At 39.3% G+C, this 22,325-nt stretch overlaps 1 protein-coding gene across 1 annotated transcript; it reads left to right on the forward strand.

The window, feature by feature from the left end:
• The first annotated feature begins 1,467 nt into the window (after nt 1-1,467).
• Nucleotides 1,468-22,172, forward strand: LOC124877912. Its single transcript, XM_047381546.1, has 10 exons — nt 1,468-1,551; nt 1,659-1,769; nt 4,490-4,670; nt 5,985-6,168; nt 6,370-6,467; nt 6,627-7,007; nt 8,262-8,435; nt 8,777-8,964; nt 18,485-18,708; nt 21,508-22,172. The coding sequence occupies exons 1-10, from the start codon at nt 1,468-1,470 to the stop codon at nt 22,109-22,111; spliced, it is 2,229 nt and encodes a 742-aa protein (XP_047237502.1). The 3' UTR covers nt 22,112-22,172.
• The last annotated feature ends 153 nt before the right edge of the window (nt 22,173-22,325 follow it).

Consider the following 22,325-nt stretch of genomic DNA (forward strand, 5'->3'; position numbering starts at 1 on the left):
ATGACTGATTAATTCTCTCTTGGTGTCAAAAACTGCAATCAATCATTTGTGATAACTGGCAACAAGCCTTTTATATTGCTGTGAAGGAGTTTTGTTGTAATTGTGCCTCGCTGGAGTGTTATTAAGCATTATCGAACTGCTCAAGGTACATCCACATCATTTCCGGTAAGAGGAGGTTTTTTCCTTTAATAACAAAAATCATAATTTTTTTTATTTACTTTCGTATAAGACATTGTTTGTCGATCTGAAACATTTAGTGTGACAAACAAAAACATGACGAAGAAATCTGTAAGGGAGCAAATACATTTTCACAACACAGTATATACAGGTGCTGTTCATAAAATTAGGATATCAAGAAATGTTTTATTTATTTCAGTAATTCCATTCAAAAAGTGAAACTTGTATATTATATTTATAGATTATACCCCTTTTGCCTCAACTGCGGCGTGGCATGGAGTCGATCAGTCTGTGGCACTGCTATGAGAGCCCAGTTTGCTCTGATAGTGGCCTTCAGCTCTTCTCAATTGTTGGGTCTGGTGTACTGCATCTTTCTCTTCACAATACCCCATAGATCTTCTATGGGGTTAAGGTCAGGCAAATTTGCTGGCCAATTAAGAGCAGAGATACCATGGTCCTTAAACCAGGTACTGGTAGCTTTGGCACTATGTGCACATGCCAACTCCTGTTGGAAAATGAAATCTGCATCTCCATAAAGTTGGTCAGCAGCAGGAAGCATGAAGTGCTCTAAAACTTCATGGTAGACAGCTGTGTTGACCTTGGATTTCAGAAACACAGTGGACCAACACCAGCAGATGACATGGCACCCCAAACCATCACTGACTGTGGAAACTTTAGACTGGACCTCAAGCAACGGGGATTCTGTGCCTCTCCTCTCTTCCTCCAGACTCTGGGACCTTGATTCCCAAAGGAAGTGCAAAATTATAGTTAAATAGCTGATTAGAATGTGGCACCAGGTGTCTTCAATATTATACCTTGTCACAATATTCTAATTTTCTGATATACTGAATTTGGGGTTTTTCATTAGTTGTCAATTATAATCATCAAAATTAAAAGAAATAAACATATAAAATATATCAGTTTGTGTGTAATGAATGAAAAGCTTAACGTTTTGAATGGAATTACTGCAATAAATAAATGTATTCATGATATTCTAATTTTATGACTGGCACCTGTAGTTTAAATAATTTTAGAGTCACAACTACTTTGTGTGTTTTTCATATGTATTTTATAACTCTGCTCCCAATATTAGAAGAAAACCCTTCAACTGTACTCTGTGCACCAGAATTTTGTCATGTAGACACATTGTTACTCAGGTATGTTAGTACTGACTTGGGAAGAGAACTTCTAAAGTGAAGTAGAAATTGTATTGAGTGTTTCATAAAAAAACATGTTAATATGTGTCTCTCTGAGACTCAGTTTTTCATGGATTCAAATCAGAATGTGCCAATGAGAAGAACACGGAGAAACAGCCATACTCCTCTTCAGGATCTGTATTACAGGAGAGTTCCTGGAGGAGACAGAGACACTCCTGTGAGTCTTCATTAACATGTTCCTGAACCATTTCATCGTCATAGTTGGGAAAAGATTTTAAAGTGCCCTCCATTGTACGTCTGATTGATATAATATTGTAAATGCAGATCCCAGCACAGCCAAGAGATGCTAAAATGATTAGTTCCATTGCAAGTCTGATCAGGGCAAAGAGCAAACTAGTCCTCCTCGAGAACCCTGATACCGTAGAAATCTACAAGGTAAGACATTTCTTTACAGTGTAACAGTGTTTGGTAATTTATTGACATTTTACACTGATTGTTATTATATGCTCCCTAAAAGTTTAGAACTGAGCTATAAAGAAGACATTTAGAGGACAATATGTACACTTCTTGGCTTTTTAAGCTCTATTTAAAAATAAAATAAAATATTTTTTTTTCCATTTGGCCCTGAAATCTGCAGTAACTTTCAATGGCTGTGGTGGGCGCCAGATTACAAGATGTCAGTATGACTGAATTAAAAGAACAAATAGCTGTGAATGGCCAATAGCTAAAAGAAGACTGAAATATTAATCCAAAACATTACTTAAGAATCAGATTCATGAGAAAAAGAGATAAAGATATGAAGAGAGGTTTGACAATGGAGGAAGGTTTCTTTTTCAGAGACTTTACTGGCTCTGTGCACAATCAGGCTGATAGTCAGCAGACTTTTAAAAAACACTTTCTGTCATTTGTTTGTGTCAACCGGATCTAGCTGAATGATCCCAGAGAATCTGCGAGAGGTGACCTTTATCTTCCAGCCATCTCAAAAAAAGCTTCAAGCCTGAACTCACTCACTGGGGCCCTGAGTCAGTCCTGCCCTTATCTATATGACAAGCGAAGAGGATCCTTCTCATCAGTTACTTCACAGAGAACAAGAGTTCATACAGAAAAACAGGTGAAGTGACTGTTTATCAGAGTCATGCTGAAAAAGATTTGCATACACGTTTACATACTCACTGCCACTTTATTAGGTACACCTCTTCCATTGCTTGTTAACCTTAATTGTAAATCTGAGGATTTAAATGGGACAAATAATGCTTTTAAATCCTTCCTTTTCACCCTTAAATCATTCAGTTGTGGTCTATATAAAGTGGAACTGCAATGCTTTGGTCTGAATACCTTGTTATTGGAGCTCCACTGGCCCCTCTTTTACCCCTGGTCTGAAGTGCATCTGTGAGCAATTCTTCTTGGTGCCGTCTCTTTAAATGCTATTGAGGCCCTTCACATCCCACCCCACTCGAGGTCAAAGAGCACTCCACTTCAAGCTGTTCAACCATTTTTGTAGTTTGATAACAATTCTATAGCACCGCAGAAACAAGACCAAAGCGGCAAAAACAATGCAAAACTATTTATGTAATAATACTTATACTAATATACAGTACTGTTATGTCCTCAAGAAGCTTAAAGCACACCACTAACATGAGCAGAAGGCCCGATGCTACTGCTATCAAAACAATGGCCAGCATTTCATATCAACACACAACAAATGTATGTCTAAAATAAAGTTTGTTGTCACTTTAGCTTTATGTGCAGCTTACTGTTTTCCTGCGTCCGTTGTTTACATAAGAAAGAAGGAACTGACCCCTTAATCAGATTAAGTCTTTCAGCAAATCCTTCTTGATAATGGCAGAGGATGCTGAGGCACTCGTCCTTGGAATTGGGAAGTAGTAAGAAAGTGCTCATTTGTTGTGATATTCACACACAACCATCTCTTGGGATACAGAAAAGTCTAAAAAAAAGAGAAAGATTCAGTGGGTGATGTCTTGGTGATGGCAGATCACAGCAACAGAAGACCCTAACAAGTGTTACTCCTGTCAGCTAAAAATTTGCCCACACCATCCAACATCGGACAAAAACAGACTGGTAAATTGTTGCCTGGTCCGATTCCCCATTTAGTTCAGCTGTAACATTCTGAATGTAGAGTCAGAGTTTGATGAAGACAACGTGGAAGCATGGGTTGATCCTACCCCATATGAACAGTTTTGGCTACTGCTGGTGGTATCATGGTGTGGAGGTTATTTTCTTGACACACTTTTGTCTTTTAAGTACCAACTGAGCACCACTCAGTATTGTTGTCAACCATGTCCATCCGTTCATGACCATAGTGTACCTGTCTTTTAGTAGCTAGTTCTTGCAGGGTAATGGACCTTGTCAAAATGTTTACTGTAAATCATTCCAAACTTCAACGTCAAAATGATCTCACTGTACTTAATTATGACTTAATGCCTAATGATTAATTGGTCCTTTTTTGCTGCGGAAACAGCGCTGACCCATCAAAGCATGGAATCCACTGGATCTTAAGGTGTGCTGTGGTATGTGGCAATCAAAATATCAGAAAACAATTTAAGCTGTGGAAATTGCAAGGCGGGGCCTCCATGAATCTGTCTTTTTCGCCCAGCATAGCTCACAATTGTCTGACTGGACTGAGCTATCGAGATTTGGACACAAAGGCAATGCCTCAAATGCATTGTTGGGGTTCGTAAACTATTGTAGTGTTAAAGAAAACGTGATTAATCAAACCTGGCCACCTTCTTCTGTTATCCAGTTTTGAAATTGATATGGCCACTGTATTCTGTAAACTCTCTACCAGAACAAGGAATGACCTCTTTAGCAAACTGATCTAAAGTAGATTGTCTGTTGAATTGGACCACATAGGTGAGCCTTCCCAAGTGTATTATTGACCAGTTCACTACTGTTACTTTCTTGCACTACCTTTAATAGATACTAAACACTGCAGACTGGAAACATCCAATAAGAGCAGCAGTTCCAGAAATGCTCTAACCCAGCCCACCAGCCACTGTAATTAGCTCAGTGTCAAAGTCACTCAAATCCCTAATTTGCCCATTTTTTACTTCTTCTGACATCAACTTTGTGAACAACATTTTCCCTTGTAACATAACTTGTATAATTTGTATGTATGAATTGTTCTTTCACTATAGCAGAGTAACCTAAAGGCACTAAAAGAGGCTAAGAAATCCAATGTGACAGTGACAATGACCTACCTGGGACAAGGTCAGCGACAGTCACACTCAAGGCCCACTCGGGACGAGCTTAAGGTGCTTCAGCAAGTCAACGGAGGAGAAAATCTGTGTGTCTTTAAGGGCCTTGTTATTGCAGGAGGTAATGTACAAACCTCAAGTTATTTTGGATAAAGTGAAGCTTTTTTAAAGGATTTAAGATGAAAGAGATTAAAAAGCTAATGCTTTGCAATATATTGCACTTTACCTAAGTAACTGCTAAACTTTGATACATGCTGTACATTTATCACTCCAAAGACAGGGCACACACATAAAAGACATTTGTCAAAGAGCTTTTTTAGAGTTTATGTTTAAAGTGTAAGTCTTAGTCCAGAATGTAAGAAATCCGTGAAAGATTATTAATTTAGGTGTGTCCTACTTCCTATTTTAGAACTTCACTGTAATCACTGTGTGAGTCAAGCTTGCAATAGCAGCAGAAAAAAGCCTATTAATGTGTTTTATAGGAAATTCCTTTGTTTTGCTCACGAATGCCATTTGTCAGGTTTAATTTTTTACTTGTTATAATGGATCATATGGTTTTGTACCATTAGAAACATTTTAATGCCACACTTTTATTTGCAAAATTTTTTTTTTTTTTACTTTGTCTCAACTATATGCTTTTAAAGCATTTTTGTTTCTTTCTTAGAAAAGACTTACATGAGTTTGCTTAGAAAGATCTTTAGTTCTGTGTATCAAATGTGCAATCCTGCTTTAGTTTTTATTTTCTCATATTTCTCATATTTTCACTTTTAACTGCCTACACTTTTAAATTACCCATCACTTATCTGTTCTGGGACCTATTGAGCTTGCAGCCATTTAGTTATTTTCGCACTAACATTACTTAGTCTCATTTACTTCCTCGTATTTCTTGTATCGGGTGTTGGATCAGTCTGCTTTACTAAACAAGACATGAAGGTGCCAGATGTCTTTGGGTTCCCTTCTGAAAGAGTCGGGTCTTTTCAGTTAACAGAACCATAAATTCTGTCTGTCTTATAAGTGCTGAAATTCCCATGACTATTAGGCAAACATCCTAATGCAAATGCATTAGATAATACTGGTAATGGTAGCTTTGTGATAGGATACCATGGAAAGCAGCAGGCGAAAGTATTGGTGCTGAGCAATTAAAGAGCAGGCAGGTCATGACAGTGAAACTACATTTTCCAAATTTGCTGCAATACAGCAAGGTTTGAATGTTTCTGAAAATCCTAGATACCACAGCACTGTCTTAATCTGAGGTGACATGTCCTAATAAACGTTTTACTGACTACATAAAAAATCAGTTTGAATCTGTAGAATAAAGAATACAGTTGCTCCTATTGTGATAGATCAAGAGTAAATGGTAAACCTTCAGCCTTAACCAAAGGTTATAATGTTATATTACTGTAAGTCTTTATTTCTGTCCACTTTTATTTCTCAGAACAGTTTCAGTTTGTGTCTCAGAGGCATAGAGGTTTCCCCTTCAGTGCTACCTTGTATGTCAACGGCATCGCGGTGGCTCGGATCAGCTCCTGCTGTGAGTACCGCTACGCTCCAGGATTTCAGCAGGGCAGGAAAAGCTGCTTCAGACTTAGCTGGTTGGCTGGTGGGACACCCTGTTACAGGTCAGATCTCATCCTACAGGGAAGGGAGAACCACACATTGCCATAAAATTAGTAATTAGTAACAATGAAAACAAATTTAGCTTGGGGGATTTGGGAACAAAACCGGCAGACAGCTTTAAAAAAAACAGAATGGTAGTGTCGGTGGTGGCATAGGGGAGAAAATGTGATTTATGATGAAAGCAGATTTTTCATCTTTTTCAGATGCACTAGTCTCCGAAATAAATACAGCTCCTGCCAACAGCTGAACAACGGAACAAAGGAAAACTTAATTCTCCCTCTCGAGCAGAACACTGGCAATGGTACAAAGCTTAGAAATAAGTGTCTCCATTTTCCATTACTTCTCAAAGCTTATTCATCAATATTTTTTGACATTGCGCCCACCCTGGGTTTCAGAGGACTAGCCGAAATTAAAAATGTACCACAAAGACTTATTTTCTTTCATTTTGTCTCCTATAAAGGCACCATCGAGTCATGTCCATCATCCGACCTTTTTATCCCAGCCAAACCCGAGAAGAAATCAATAAGAAGAACTAGAAAGCACGTTAAGGAACACAATGGAGGATCCACTGACAGTGACGATGCTGTTTTTGCAGGAATAAAAGAAAGATTCAGGAGGAAAAAACGTAATGGTCAAACCGATCAGAAAGAGAGTAAAGGAAAGACAGGTAGTAGCAACAGAGAGGAAGATGGGCAAGGTGGCAAGAGCTTAGAGAGATCACCAGGGGCTGGAAAATCTGAAGAGCAGACAGGACACAAACCGAACCACTCAAAAACAATGGGAAATGCCACTAAGCTGCAGAAAGAACAGCTGCCGTCAATCCGGACAAGTAGAACTGTTGGTGAGTGCTGAATCATTTCTTTTGGTTTCATTACTGTGAGATCGGAGGAGAAAAGGTGAAGTCATAGCTAAACATTTTGGCAGTATTACTAGGGTTTACAGTTTTGACCTTGACGTTAATTTACCATCAGGTACAGTAAACAGGACAGAAACCAAAAAATTGTTTGGTTGCATTGGGTTAATTTTAAATGTGTGACATTTATTCATGACAAATATATATCTGTTTCCTGTTCAAACTACAGGTTTAAGAGTAAAAATTCAAAGTTGAGGATTTTACACTAGACTGACTGTCACTGCACATCGTGACCTTGTACTTGACTTGGGACTTAACTTGGGACTTAATTGGAGACCTGGTGGGTATTACTTGTGGCTTACTTGTGACCTGTTAAGACCACATTTTTGGAAAGAAGCAACCCCACCTGTGGACTGTATTATGATTCACTTTTAGTATCACACAGGACTGATGTTAATGCTCATCTCCTCTTGTCTGGACAAATGATTTTACAGATGCTGCTATCCTTTTATTTCTTGCACAATTTCATATCTCCCTTATATTTTTCTTGGACAAATGATATCTCTTTGCTATACCTTTTTATTCACAAGACTATTGTCCAAATGTCGTAGCCCAACTGTGTGTGCAGAGTCACTCATACTGACTTTCTGCCACAGTTAAGCAAGCTCTGCACTGGTGGCATTGCGATTCTGTTGTACACGCCTCGGAATGGGACAGTTCTACTGCTTGCTAGACATTCTACATCCTGAGACCTCTTCACTGCAACCAAACATCTCAACTTGAAGTTCTTGAGATAGAATATTCTTAACTAGCTGCCCTGAAGCAGCTAATTCTGTTGAGGTGACCATGGCTAACACAATGAGTTAATTATTTCAAGCCCAGATGTTCCACCTTTACATCACTCAATCAGCTACTTGGATTAAGGGATTTCAGCTGCATCCCTGCACAGTTTAACCTGTATTTATGACGTGACTACAGTGAGATGAAGATAGATGAAGATTTGAAACTTTTTAAACACAATACAGGTCTCTTTAATGAATAATTATGCATCTGATCACTTTGTCCAATAATATAATGTGAATAGCAACCACCAAGTTTGAAGCTGCAAGGTTTGCAAAACACAGCACTTGTGTCACTGCCAAAACGTTTGGCCCCAAGTGTAGCTTAACTGCACAAAGTATGTGTATGTGTTATTTCTTTTTAATTGTTTTGCAATAAAAGAAGCGCAGTTCTTTTTAAAAGATTCATTGCAGCATGAAAAGGGGCTGACTCAGCACAACAAAGAGAAGCAGAGAGGCCTCGAATCAGATGGGAAAACCAGAGATGGGGGAACACTGAAGGACTTCTATAAAGAATGTGTGGAAATGAGTGCCGAGTTGAACCGGAGCCCAAACAAACACTGGTTCAAGGCAAACAGTGAGTACAGACTATGCATAACAGTAGAATTAAAATGAATCCCACTGGAGGGCTGCAACTCATTTACATAACACACTTTAGGAGGAAAAAATAACTGAATTTGCAAAAAAAAGTGGGCCTAGTAGCGTCAACTTGAAGGAAGATTGATGATGTGTGGGAGAGATTATACAGATGTTACATACAAAGATACATATTTCCATATCCAGATATCTAAACAGTTTTACTTTCTGTATTGCTTAATGAATGCACCAACTGAAAATTATTAGTTTGACTCTCATATTTAAACTGTGTTCCTTTTAAACAGTTTCAGCACCCATTAGTTGCTCAATTTTATCTTTAAGTCCTAGAGAGGTGCCGGCTCCAAAAGAGGCTGTCATCATCATGCCCCAAAGCTCAGAACTCCGATGTGGAGCTGAGTGCAGAAAGTGACACAGTACCGCAGCCTGATGGAGAGCTCGAGGAGGAGGACACAGCAGGCCAGGATGCTGCCAAAGAAGAGCCTGTTCAAGAACAAGACCTGCAAGCACAGGTGTGTGTCTAACACAAATTCAGCGTGGAGAATCTGAGTTTCTGCCAGAAGCACTGCTGGCCTAAAATTACTAGCAGAGGCTGTGCAAGACACCCAGATTTTGGTATTATGTAGAGGTGTGCATTGCTTTGTGTTAGACTGGGAAACTTTTAGAAGAAGAGTGGATTAATGTGGATTATTCGTCATACAAATCATAATCGCAGTGTTTAGAATAAGGTTTAATTTAACCATGAAATACTGTATATAACCATGTGACACCTTTATTTCTGGCTGTGTTTAAACATAATATTAAAATTAATTAGTTTAATATTAATATTCAACTAATCTGGGTAACTCTGACAAATGTTCAAACCCTTGCTACTATGATACCAAACAGGGTGTGTTTTTTCTATAATCTATTGACGTTTATTATTTTAAAATGTTCCCACTGCTTGACAATTTGAGAACTCTTCAGAACAAGACTGCCTAAATATAACCCAAACAACCGTAACATTTTCACACAAGTCCTTAAATTCAATAACATAATCTTAACAAATGAGTTTAAATATTGGACAGGATTTTTTATTTTAAATAGCCTCAGACAAAGCAATGAACTAAACCTGTGGCGCTATCTCTAATGTGATCCTAATTATCTGCATCTAAATGTGTCCTTGTAACTAGAATATTACCTGTGGGTTTCCTTCCTTTAACTGCTCACTTTATGCCCTACAAGAACATTTCTATTGAATAAAAACCTTTATTATTTAGCAACAATTCTTTTGTTTTTATCATTTATTGTTTTGAATCAGGCCATACCTTCTTCTTAGCATTCCAAATTAATTCAAATTCTTTGTCTTATTATGAAGGGAAAGCCATCCTTGTCGATGCTAATCAGAACACTGCTATAGTACCACCACCATGCTTTATGTTTACCCTTAAGGCACCTTTATACTGAACATACACTTTTTACCCTTAGGTCCCAAAACGGTACCTCAAAGCATTTCGACAACTATAGATTTTCACATTTTATAAATCTTTTATATGTTTTTGTGCTCATATTGTAAAAAAAAAAAACAAAAAAAAAACAAAACTGTTTTTTGAAAGGGAAAAACACTAATATTTTCCCAAAACAAACATTAAAGTGGAATATTTTGGATGTGGTTGTTACAGCCTTGACTTTGGTCAAAAATTAATATTAATATTGATTTTGATGCATTACTATTTTTGGAGCAATACGTGTTTTATTTGTTTGTTTAATTTGTAATATTTTCCAAACAAATGTTACACTATAGTGGAATCAGGGGTGAAAGTGAGCCGGTACGGTCCGGTACTGCGTACCACTAAAAGATTCTGTGCCAGTACACAGTACCGAGAAGGGGAAAGAACGGCTGTCTGCTATGAAGCCGTCATCCAGAACCAGTTACGGCTACAAAAATTCACAAGCGCACAAAGATCAGATCTGCTACCAATAGACAGTCTAAAACACGATTTAATCAGTTTATAAATATAGCTTTTTCCTCCTCATTCCAAATAGTTTCTGAACTGTTCTGCTATGCTGGAGTCTCAATGCTCTTGCTTTGCTTCTCTCCCCTCGGAGTTCGAGGCTTTTATGAATGGCCAGCCTTTAAAACGAGCACCGCTACATTTAATGTCTGTCTGCTCGCTGCTAAATACCCCAGTTAAAAGGAAAGGGAGAGAAACTAGTTGTGTTTTACGTTATTTTGCTGAATTACAACACAGTATAGCTTGAAAACACCGCTTATGACCAGAGATTTCACAAACACTACACGAGAGCGCATGCGCGCTTACCTCCAAAACAGAGCGGTTACCAAGGAGATTGATGCGTTCGATTTAATGGACTGGGAGATTTTACACAGGTGGTGCCCAGACATAAAAGGCCGCCGCTTGCATTAGGACAGAACGAACAATAAATCACTTACCATCTACAGACTTTTAAATAAAAACCGCGAAAACAACCGAACTGTCAAATGTTTAATTTAAATTAAATCAAAACTTGACCACAATGCAGAGAACAATGACTTATTTGTGAAGTGATTCTGATTTCTGTCTCATACAGACAGCCTATATATATATATACAGGGGTTGGACAATGAAACTGAAACACCTGTCATTTTAGTGTGGGAGGTTTCATGGATAAATTGAACCAGCCTGGTAGCCAGTCTTCATTGATTGCACATTGCACCAGTAAGAGCAGAGTGTGAAGGTTCAATTAGCAGGGTAAGAGCACAGTTTTGTTCAAAATATTGAAATGCACACAACATTATGGGTGACATGCCAGAGTACAAAAGAGGACAAATTGTTGGTGCACGTCTTGCTGGCGCATCTGTGACCAAGACAGCAAGTCTTTGTGATGTATCAAGAGCCACGGTATCCAGGATAATGTCAGCATACCACCAAGAAGGACGAACCACATCCAACAGGATTAACTGTGGATGCAAGAGGAAGCTGTCTGAAAGGGATGTTCGGGTGCTAACCCGGATTGTATCAAAAAAACATAAAACCACGGCTGCCCAAATCACGGCAGAATTAAATGTGCACCTCAACTCTCCTGTTTCCACCAGAACTGTCCGTCGGAAGCTCCACAGGGTCAATATACACGGCCGGGCTGCTATAGCCAAACCTTTGGTCACTCATGCCAATGCCAAACGTCGGTTTCAATGGTGCAAGGAGCGCAAATCTTGGGCTGTGGACAATGTGAAACATGTATTGTTCTCTGATGAATCCACCTTTACTGTTTTCCCCACATCCGGGAGAGTTACGGTGTGGAGAAGCCCCAAAGAAGCGTACCACCCAGACTGTTGCATGCCCAGAGTGAAGCATGGGGGTGGACCAGTGATGGTTTGGGCTGCCATATCATGGCATTCCCTTGGCCCAATACTTGTGCTAGATGGGCGCGTCACTGCCAAGGACTACCGAACCATTCTTGAGGACCATGTGCATCCAATGGTTCAAACATTGTATCTTGAAGGCGGTGCCGTGTATCAGGATGACAATGCACCAATACACACAGCAAGACTGGTGAAAGATTGGTTTGATGAACATGAAAGTGAAGTTGAACATCTCCCATGGCCTGCACAGTCACCAGATCTAAATATTATTGAGCCACTTTGGGGTGTTTTGGAGGAGCGAGTCAGGAAACGTTTTCCTCCACCAGTATCATGTAGTGACCTGGCCACTATCCTGCAAGAAGAATGGCTTAAAATCACTCTGACCACTGTGCAGGACTTGTATATGTCATTCCCAAGACGGATTGAAGCTGCATTGACTGCAAAAGGAGGTCCTACACCAAACTAATACATCATTGTGGTCTAAAACCAGGTGTTTCAGTTTCATTGTCCAACCCCTGTATATATATCTATATATATCTATATATATATATATATATATATATGCCCCCAGTGCCTCCCCAGCCCCGCTCTAGCTCCGCCCCTAAGTACCGGCAACAATTTAAAAGTACTTTACAACCCGACCAACAGAAGGACCAGGCAGGAGGCGAGGATATCATCACCCTTTTTGAATACCTCCGTTGGCAGGCGAAGAGGAGCTTGCGTCGGGTCAAAGAGGAGCAGCAGCGTTGCCGTTCTGGGGCTCAAAGCTGGTGACCCCTCTTCCAGGAACTCGAAATGACAACTCTACTCCCCCACCCCAGTGCAGAGCAACGTTCCATTGGAGAGGACGCTGGGGTAAACAACGTGCCGTGCTGCCGCCAAGCCCCGCGCCAATGCGCCGTGAGCCCGACTCACATCCCTTGACTGCTACAGCACCTGATCCACGCTGCTTGCCGGCACTAGCTCCCTGGATCCAGCGTGGGCCTTTGGTGGAGGATCCTGTGCGTTTGGCTGTACAGCCAGCTCCCCAGCCACGGCATGGGCTTTCAGTGGACAATGCTACTCATTTGGCTATACAGACAGAGGCTGAATTAGACCTTTTAGTTGTTGTTCCTCAGCAGGATTCCCCTGGGGCTCCTCCCGGTGGTACGTACCTCAAACAGCTCCAAGGGAGGCGTCCAGGAGGCATCTGGTATAGATGCCCGAGCCACCTCACCTGGCTCCTCTTGATCTGGAGGAGCAGTGGCTCTACTGCGAGCTCCTCTTGGATGGCCGAGCTCCTCACCCTATCTCTAAGGGAGTGCCTGGCCAGCCTACGGAGGAAGCTCATTTCAGCTGCTTGTATCCGAGGTCTCATTCTTTTGGTCATGACCCAAAGTTCATGGATATAGGTTAGGGTAGGAACGTAGGCCGACCAGTAAATCAAGACCTTCGCTTTCCGGCTCACTCATCTCTTCACCACAATGGACTGGCACAGCGTCCCCATTACTGCGGCAGCCGCACCGATCCGTCTGTGGATCTCCCACTCAATTCTCCCCTCACTTGTGAACAAGTCCCCAAAATACTTGAACTCCTCCATTTGAGGCAGGAACTCTCCTCCAACCTACAAATCCTGTCCATAAGTCTAGTCAAGTCAAGTTAAGTTTATTTATATAGCGCTTTTCAGCAACAAGGCACTCAAGGCACTGTACAAAAGGAAAAACATTACAGTGATACAGAAAATCAAACAACAGAGGTAATTTAAAAAAAATAAAAATAAAATAAAGAGAATAGAATGATGGATAAGAAAATGAAACGAAAATTGGACTGAAAACGTAACTAATAATGTTTAGATAGCACAGTCAAAGGCCACTCTAAACAAAGTTTTCTGGGAGTTTATTCCAGATTAGTGGAGCATAAGAACTAAAAACTGCTTCTCCATGTTTGGTTCTGGTTCTGGGTGTGCAGAGTAGATTTGAGCCAGAAGGCCTGAGAGGTCTGGGTGGTTGATACACTGACAACAAGTCTGTAATGTATTTTGGTGCTAAGCCATTCAGTGATTTATAGACTAACAGAAGTATTTTAAAATCTATTCTCTGAGCTACAGGGAGCCAGTGTAAGGACTTTAGAACCGGGGTGATGTGCTCCACTTTCTTAGTTCTAGTGAGGATGCCAGCAGCAGCGTTTTGGATCAACTACAGCCGTCTGATCGACTTTTTAGGCAGACCTGTGAAGACATCGTTGCAGTAATCAATTCTACTGATAGAAGGCCAACCTAGTTACTATCTTTATGTGCCTCTGAAGGTTCAGATCTGAGTCCATCACTACACCCAAGTTTTCGAGCCTGATTGGTGGTTTCTAGCTGTATTAACTGAAGCTGTGTGCTAACTTTTAAACGCTCTTCCTTTGGTCCAAAGATTATTACTTCAGTTTTGTTTTGATTCAGCTGAAGAAAATTTTGGCCCACCCATGCATTGATTTCTTCTAAGCATTTACCCAGCGCTTGAATGGGTTCATAGTCACCTGGTGACATCGTAACATATAGCTGTGTGTCGTCTGCATAGTTATGACAACTTACATTGTTTTTTAAAATCTGAGTTAGGGGGAGCATGTAGATATTGAATAGGAGGGGCCTTAAGATGGACCCTTGGGGAACCCCACATGTGATTTTTGTGCTCTCTGATGTAAAGTTACCTACTGACACAAAAAAGTCCTTGTCCTTCAAGTAGGATTTAAACCAATTGAGTGCTGTACCAGAAAGGCCGACCCAGTTTTCCAGGCACTCTAATAAAATGGAGTGATCAACAGTGTCGAATGCTGCACTAAGGTCCAATACCAGCAATGTAGTTATTCCACAGTCTGCATTTCTACGGATCTCATTGAACACCTTGACAAGAGCAGTCTCTGTACTGTGGTGAGCACGGCAGCCTGACTGGAAAACATCGAAGCGGTTGGTCATTGTTAGGAAGTTGTTTAACTGCTGAAACAGCTTTTTCAAAAATCTTACTGATGAAGGGGAGGTTTGATATAGGCCTGTAGTTCTATAGTAGCAGCTTGTCCAAGTTGCTCTTTTTCAATAGAGGTTTGATAATTGCTGTTTTTAGGGCTTGGGGGAAAACACCTGACAAAAGGTGTTTATTATTTGTGTTAAATCAGATGTTATTACAGGCAAAGCTTTGTTAAGGACAGCTGTGGGTAAAAGATCGAGACAGCAGGAAGAAGAGCTTAGTTGCTGTATGATTTCTTGTAGTTTATTTGGTGAAATTCGGACCTTTTGTCAAAATCGGTTCTAGTTGGAGACAACATTGGTACTGGAGTTGATGTGGATGTGCTGACTGCCCCTCTGATCTTTTGGGTTTTTTCAGTAAAGAAGTTAGCAAATTCATTGCAGGCCCTGGTAGAGTGGAGTTCAGATGCTGCAGTTACAGGAGGGTTTGTTAGCCTGTCGACCGTGGCAAATAATGCACGAGCATTGTTTATGTTTTTGCTGATGATCTCAGAAAAGAAAGATTCCCTTGCATTTTTCAGTTGTAGGTTATATCTGTATAGTCTCTCTTTATAGATAATATAGTGAACCTGGAGTCCAGTCTTTCGCCACCTGCGTTCAGCTTTTCGACACTCCTTTTATTCATTTCTCACTGGTGGAGCACTTCTCCACGGAGACATTTTCTTCCCAGAAACGACTTTCACTTTAATTGGATCAACTGAATCAATGATGTCCAAGATTGTAGAATGAAAGTTTTCTACCAGCTTAGACTGGTGTGTAGTGATGCTTCTTGATAGACAGCAGTGTTGAATTTCCTCAGTTGATTCTTTATTAAGACAGTTTTCTTTGGTTGATGAACATTAACAACTTTTCCTAAAACCTCTTCCAATATCCATCAGTTGAGCCATGATGATGTGATCGATTGCTGTTCTTCAGGTAAATCAGGGCAGCCACTCACCTTTGAAGCTCATCCCATTGATCAAGCTCTCTCTTTTATTCTAATTGCACCTTTGAATTAATCACCTAGAGCAATGCTTCCATCTCCTCTTTAAAATATTGGTTCTTTTAATGTGTAATAGTACCAAAATAAATACCTTATCATATGCTATGTGTCAGTTAGTATCCTCATGTTTCTTACATGAAGATGTCTGTATGTTATTCAACATTAAACTATCATAATAACAGCATCTAGTTGAAGTGACAAAAGAAAACTCAGACAAATTTTAAACTTTTTTTTAGAAGTTTAAGGGCACAATTTTGAAAAGTGGTGGTTATAAAATTGAAAAGCAAATGGAGTGGAGGCAGAAAAATTATAATTAAAATTATTATGGCTTTTTGTGAGATGGAAATCTCAGAAAAATAAAAATAAATCTTCAGAGCAATACTGTGTGGGCTTCAGCAATGTGCAGCTTTGTAAACATGTGTCTTATAGGCAGCGATAAATTACTTTTGGTTGGTGTGGTTCTGTTTGTTTATTGCTGAACATAAGGTTTGCGCTGTCGTAACTGTTTTGATGCATGAGTTGCTTGGTGAAAGGAGGCAACAAAATAAGAAAAAAAAATTAAAATCAGGGGTGGTTAAGCAGCATACCTATAAGACAGAATGCTTATTGTTTGACTGGTGACCTGTGCAGGGATGACGCGCTTTTTACTGGAGGAAGGTCTCTGCACCATCTTAACTTAAGATTCCAAGGGTATTTATTTATTCATACAGGAAAGTCTCTTGAGACCCAAGAGAGTCTCATTTACAAGAAAGACCTGTTATATAAATAGATGCATAGATGAATAACGCTTATATGTAATTTTTTAATCAAAACATACAAGCATTTAAGAACGTGCTTGCCTATTACAAGTGGTGGGAAACTGCGTGCGCAGAAACTCCTACCTCTTGCAGTGGCTAACAGACAGATATTTTTTCACCACAAAACAAATATCAATAAACAAGAACAAATAATACTAACATATATCTGAAGTTCTGAGTGTGAATAAATATGAGTGTCAAAATCGGAACTATATAGCACTTTGAGCCGGATGGTTTAAACACTCATCCCTAACATGTATGATTATGATGTTGTGGGCGGACCAAACCTATTTTCCTATGTACGGGATGGTGAATTTTTTCATTAGCATCTACAAAAAACACACTTTTTTTTTTTTTTTGTCAGCTTATTTGTTTGTTTCTTTGGAAATACGACAAAGCATTGTGCTGCTGAGGTTTGTGGGAACATTAAAGAATAGTGTGAATGTACAGGAACCGATATCTATCCATCACGTCTCCTGATGCCTAAGCAGCACTCCTTCGCTTCCAGTGTCAATTCCGGTTTTAGCTCAGAGATGTGCAACGAATCCATATTAAGTAGACAAACATGCTGAGAGCATACTTGCAGAAGCAAGCCATCTGACTGTTATTCTACAAATGAACATTAAGTAGCAAGGGACTAATGAGCCAAGTGACACAGAACTGCACTGGAAAAAAAGGCAATGATGTGCTCTTAACTGGCAAGCTGACAGCTATGTCATCCAGTAAATTTGTTTTCAATTGCTTCATTCAGTCTTAATATAATAACCCACACAGGACATTAATCATTCTCAAATTCTTGTAAGATTTGTAGTCACAAAAGAATTTAGGAGCGTGCTGTAAATATCACCAATGCTCTGAGTGATTCAATTATATATATTATATATTTACATAAACATTCAATGGCAAAAAATGACCAATTAAAATAATAATGAAGTCTCTAAACAAAAAGATACCACAGAAAATGAATTGTCTGCTAAACACCCACAGAAATCAAAATTAATCTCATATAATAAGCAAAATTGCTACAAATGACATAAAAACCAATCTGGATCACCAGGAGTTCATAGCTTAGTCATTTGCTATCCCCAGTGGTAGGTCTAATCGTTTTCACCCTATACTAGATATATTAAACTGAAAAATACGAAGCTCACCATTTCCACAAAAGTGTCACAAACTCAAATTTGCTGTAAATCCCTGTTATTCTAAAAGAAACTTTCATGCAGCAATTAAATGCAAGAGCAATTGTCAACAAACGGTCCTTTGGCCTTGTCACACAGATCAGGATAAAAAATCTTCAGCAGTGCCTAAAAAATTCCTCAAGCTCTTGCAAAGTGATGTGGTAGACGTGGCCGACAGCCAGACCATATGTGTCCCCCCTGAACCCTCTTTTCATCTCCGTATTTAGAAAGCCTCCTGCGCCTGCCGTCCTCATATCTCTCTTCCTCAAGCATCAAGATGCTTTGTTGCTGTGCTATTCTCTTGTACATAGAGTTAACATCTTTTTTTTGTTTGCATGGTCAATACACAAATGAATTTCCCTGCGAAAGAGAAGATAATCTGCTCTGCAATGAATTTTGAGATATTTTCCTTTGAAACATGTTTTTACAGTCTTATTCTGTTTTATTCTACAATGTTTCCTGCTGGGAGCAAATTACATAAATAAGTAAATGGATAAATACTGTATAATGTGTGGTCTAAATATACAGGAACTATTAATGCCCTGATTACACAACTCTCCTGGGCTTTATGAAATATTTCTAAAGTTTAAGGATAGGAATCTCAATAATAGTGATACTTTTACTGATATTTTTGAACTTTTGAACCTGGATATGTTTCCTACTCTTGTCTTACAAAAACACCAAACTACATTAAAAAACAACGTCTTGTCTTTATGTATTAATACCTTTTCCTTGGGTTGTGAACACAGCTAAATGCCATGATGACGGTGTTGAGCACATCTGATGAGGTTGAGCAGCTTGTTCTGAGGAACACGGAACTGACAGATGACCTTTTGTACAGTCTCGCGGGGGTCCTGAAGACCAGCCAATCTGAAGTCACGCTGTTCAATCTCAATCTCAACCTTATTGGCCCTTACGGCGCTCACATCCTTCTGGACATCCTAAGAGCGAAGCCGCAGGTCCAAGGCTTGCAGTAAGTATATTGTTATATCAGATTAAAATCTGGGATGAAATACATTATGTAAAAGGCACAAAATTATGAAGCTAAGTTGGGGCCATAAAATATGTCTGAAAACATTGTTTTTGAAACTGAAAAAAAGAAGATTTGAAACTGAAAAATGATTTTGAAACTGAAAAGAAATGTTTAAAACTGTTCAGAAATATTTTTTTTTCAGTTTCAGATTTTTTTTTTCAGATTCAAACTGCTGCCTCCTCGGTGTGGGGGCGGGACATAGATGACTTGGGGTGTGAAATGATGTCTAACAACTTATGGCAGGCCAAATTAACATTTATTCAAAGCGCACTCTTCTCTGTTGTTCCATTTGTAGGGAACTAAAATAGGATTCTTCCTTGTCAAAATTACATTCCTACTAGTCAGAACTGTAATTATAGGTTTCCTCAATTACATTTTTGCCAGCAGAAATTTAATTTCAGGATATCAAAAAATAAAATTTTACTAGTAAGAATTGCTTTTCCCATTCGTGTCTATTGGGCTTTACATCCTCCTATCTAAAATAAACATTCTGGATGTCTAAAAATGAATTCTTACTAGGATTAACTCTAATTTCAGATCTCCATAATCCAGTTAATACTAGTCATAAGGACTATTTCAGATATCAAAAGTGAAGAAATCCTTCCAGATATCTACAATATTATTTCTAACATCAAAAATAAATCAATCGGTAAATTGCCAAATGACAAAACAGAAAATCTGTATCCATGTGTGCTTCCATGATAACGGCTAAATGGCTAGATGTGTTGTTGGCCAAACCAACCAACTCGCCTCGACAATAAAAAGATACTACTTTAATATGTGAAGCAACACAGACACTGTGAATTAGATATGTACTGTGCACAAACCTTTCATTGATGATTTGCCTCGCTTTGATGATATGTCAGTGTGAGTTCAAGGTGGATGGAGCATGGAGTCTGGTCAAGTAATGGGTGCGGAGTATTTCTGGTGGAGCATGTCTGTCCCGTCATGACATTCGAAGCACAAGCAACCCAGGTGCTGGGTCAACCGATGCATGCTGGATTGATAGATTTTGAAAAAGATTTTGACCCAGCACTTGGGTTGCACAAAAATAACCCAACTCCCATAAAAATGATTCATAATGAGTTAAACATTTCATAACCCAGCATTTGGGTAGAGAAAATAACCCAGCATTTTTTTAGTGGGCAGTAGGAATGCAATTTTGACTAGGAAGAATCTTATATTTGTGATCTACAAATGGAACAACAGTGAGCACTGCGCTTTAAATAAATGTTAAAATGGCCTGCCATAAGCTGTCAGTCATCATTTCACACCCTATGTCATCTATGTCCCGCCCCCACACCGAGTGGGCAGCTGTTTGAAACTGAAAATAAAACTGAAACTGAAAAAAATTTAAACTGAAAAAAAAAACTTGAATCTGAACAGTAGTTTTCAGTTTTAAATCTTCTTTTCAGTTTCGAAATTATATTTCAGTTTCAAATCTTTTTTTTCTGTTTCAAAAAAAAGTTTTCAGGCAAACTTTATGGACCCAATTAGCTCCATACAAATGTCATACAGTCATAGGACCATTTAAAATTGTTTAACCTGCCAAAACAAGACAGTTATTTATGGACAAAGCTTTCTACTGCTAAATTGCAAATGTAACTTTTAAATGTGAACAAAAAGATTCTCCAGTGGTTCACTCTCTGGATATAACTCTCTGGAGTTATATCCTTTTTTCCTCACAAAATAGTCAGTGTGTGAAAGCTTGCCTCTGTGACGCAGGATTAAAGACGCTGAAAGAATGGTAGAGAAAAATAACTCTTAAGACCAAGAATAGTACACTCAAAGAAAGAAATTTAGATCTTTGATATTTCATTTGAGCCAGAAACTCTAAAAAGCTGTCTTTCAAGACACCCCCCTAAAATACTGTCTATATAATGATTAAACAAATGAGACTCATTGCTATTTGGTTTCAAACTCTCTTTGCTACAGCTGTATTTGAATGCATGCTGGCTTAACAAAGAAAGCTGTTGTTTTTCTCATTTATACCACTGTGGAAATGTTTTAATCCATTCTTTAATTGTGCATACTTTGCTTCCCAAGGCCCAGGTAGTCCTATATAATTGTTAATGCTTATGAGCTCTAGTTCTTCAGGCTTTTTCTTTGGGTGCTTTGGACTTAGTGGTGTATTCCTAAAAACTATGGACAAGCAGAGTACAGAAGATATAAAAACTGTCGACAGAATCTTAAGAAAGAGAGGGAAAATCCAGGAAAACCTGATACAGGACCTGAGACAAGCATCTTCAAGTTCTCAGCCAACATTTTTTGGTGTCTTTGTGACAGTGCTGGTTTGTGAATGACAAAAGATTCTGTTCAAAATTGGATCTGAGCTAATTTGGGTGTTTTATGTCGACACAATACAAGTCCCTTCTAGTTTTAGAACCTTTTAATGTCTGCATGATTCACTGGCCAGAGAGGAGAGGCTTAAGTCTGAAAACTATTAGGTCTAAAACTGAATAAAAAAAGGTCAACTTTCCAAGTACAATTTTAAAATATCTTATCCTGCCCCCAAAAATAATGATCAAAACCACCATAAATATTAACAGAATAAAACTCCAAAATAATAATCAAAAATCCGATTAAAGACTCAAGACTTTTACGCTTTAACTTTAATCATATTTGTAATAAAATTTGAAGATAGGTAAATAAAGGACTGTCCACTTGTCTGCCTTTACTTGATTAAGAAAACCTACAGGGAAATTTAAATAAAATCATGGTTTATTTTCTACTCTGCAGCTTGTTTGGAAACAAACTGCGTGACCATGGAGTGCTCACCCTCTTGAGAGGAGTAGCTGAGCTGCAGGATCAAACAGCAGCAGCTGCTGCAATCATCCAGCAGGCACTGCTTTTCCCATCAGAGCAAAATACGATGCTGTCATTCCCCACCGGGTGGAGCTCTTTTAGGGTCTTTGCACTTTTGGAACTAGATATTGGTGGAAACGGCCTCGGCAGTGATGGGGTCAAGGTTTTAGCATCATACATGAGATCCCACTCACATCTTCAGTACCTGGGGCTTGCACAAACGAATGGTGCGGATCTGGCTGCGTGGAAGGAACTTTTCGACAGCTTGAAAGGCAACAGCTCTCTGACTCAAATCATTTTAGATGAGAACAATCTGGGGGACCCTGGAGTCAGGCTGCTGGCAGACATGTTAAAAGAGAATAGGAGTCTGCAGCAGGTGGACCTTGACAGGAACGGCATCAGCGATGTGGGAGGAAACGACATCATGGGGGCACTGCTTTGCAGGACACAGGTATTACTGACACATCTTAGCCTTGATGAGAACCACATTAGTGAAGGATTAATGAGCAGGATACAGGAGCAGATAAAATGCAAGTAAAAGCTGTTTGAGCAACAGAGTAAACTTGGAAAACCGCAACAAGTTGTGCAAATTAAACTGCCTTTATACACCCAAGATCCCATGTGTTCATTGTTGGATGACAGGGGAATAAACTGACTCATTTGATATGTTTGACCATCAAACACGCACACTCACACACATGTCTCTTCATTCCTATAAGTGGGTGGCCCTGCTGAGAAATGTTGCCTCTCGG

The sequence above is a fragment of the Girardinichthys multiradiatus genome, chromosome 12, assembly GCF_021462225.1.
Source record: "Girardinichthys multiradiatus isolate DD_20200921_A chromosome 12, DD_fGirMul_XY1, whole genome shotgun sequence".
In the NCBI taxonomy this organism is placed as follows: domain Eukaryota; kingdom Metazoa; phylum Chordata; class Actinopteri; order Cyprinodontiformes; family Goodeidae; genus Girardinichthys; species Girardinichthys multiradiatus.

What these genes read in the sequence shown, in the direction of transcription:
- LOC124877912 (XM_047381546.1), top strand. Translation starts at nt 1,468, where the DNA reads ATGAGAAGAACACGGAGAAACAGCCATACTCCTCTTCAGGATCTGTAT. An exon ending in GGTGGGACACCCTGTTACAG is followed by an intron (nt 6,169 to 6,369) that starts GTCAGATCTCAT and finishes CATCTTTTTCAG; the next exon opens with ATGCACTAGTCTCCGAAATA. An exon ending in CCGGACAAGTAGAACTGTTG is followed by an intron (nt 7,008 to 8,261) that starts GTGAGTGCTGAA and finishes TCTTTTTAAAAG; the next exon opens with ATTCATTGCAGCATGAAAAG.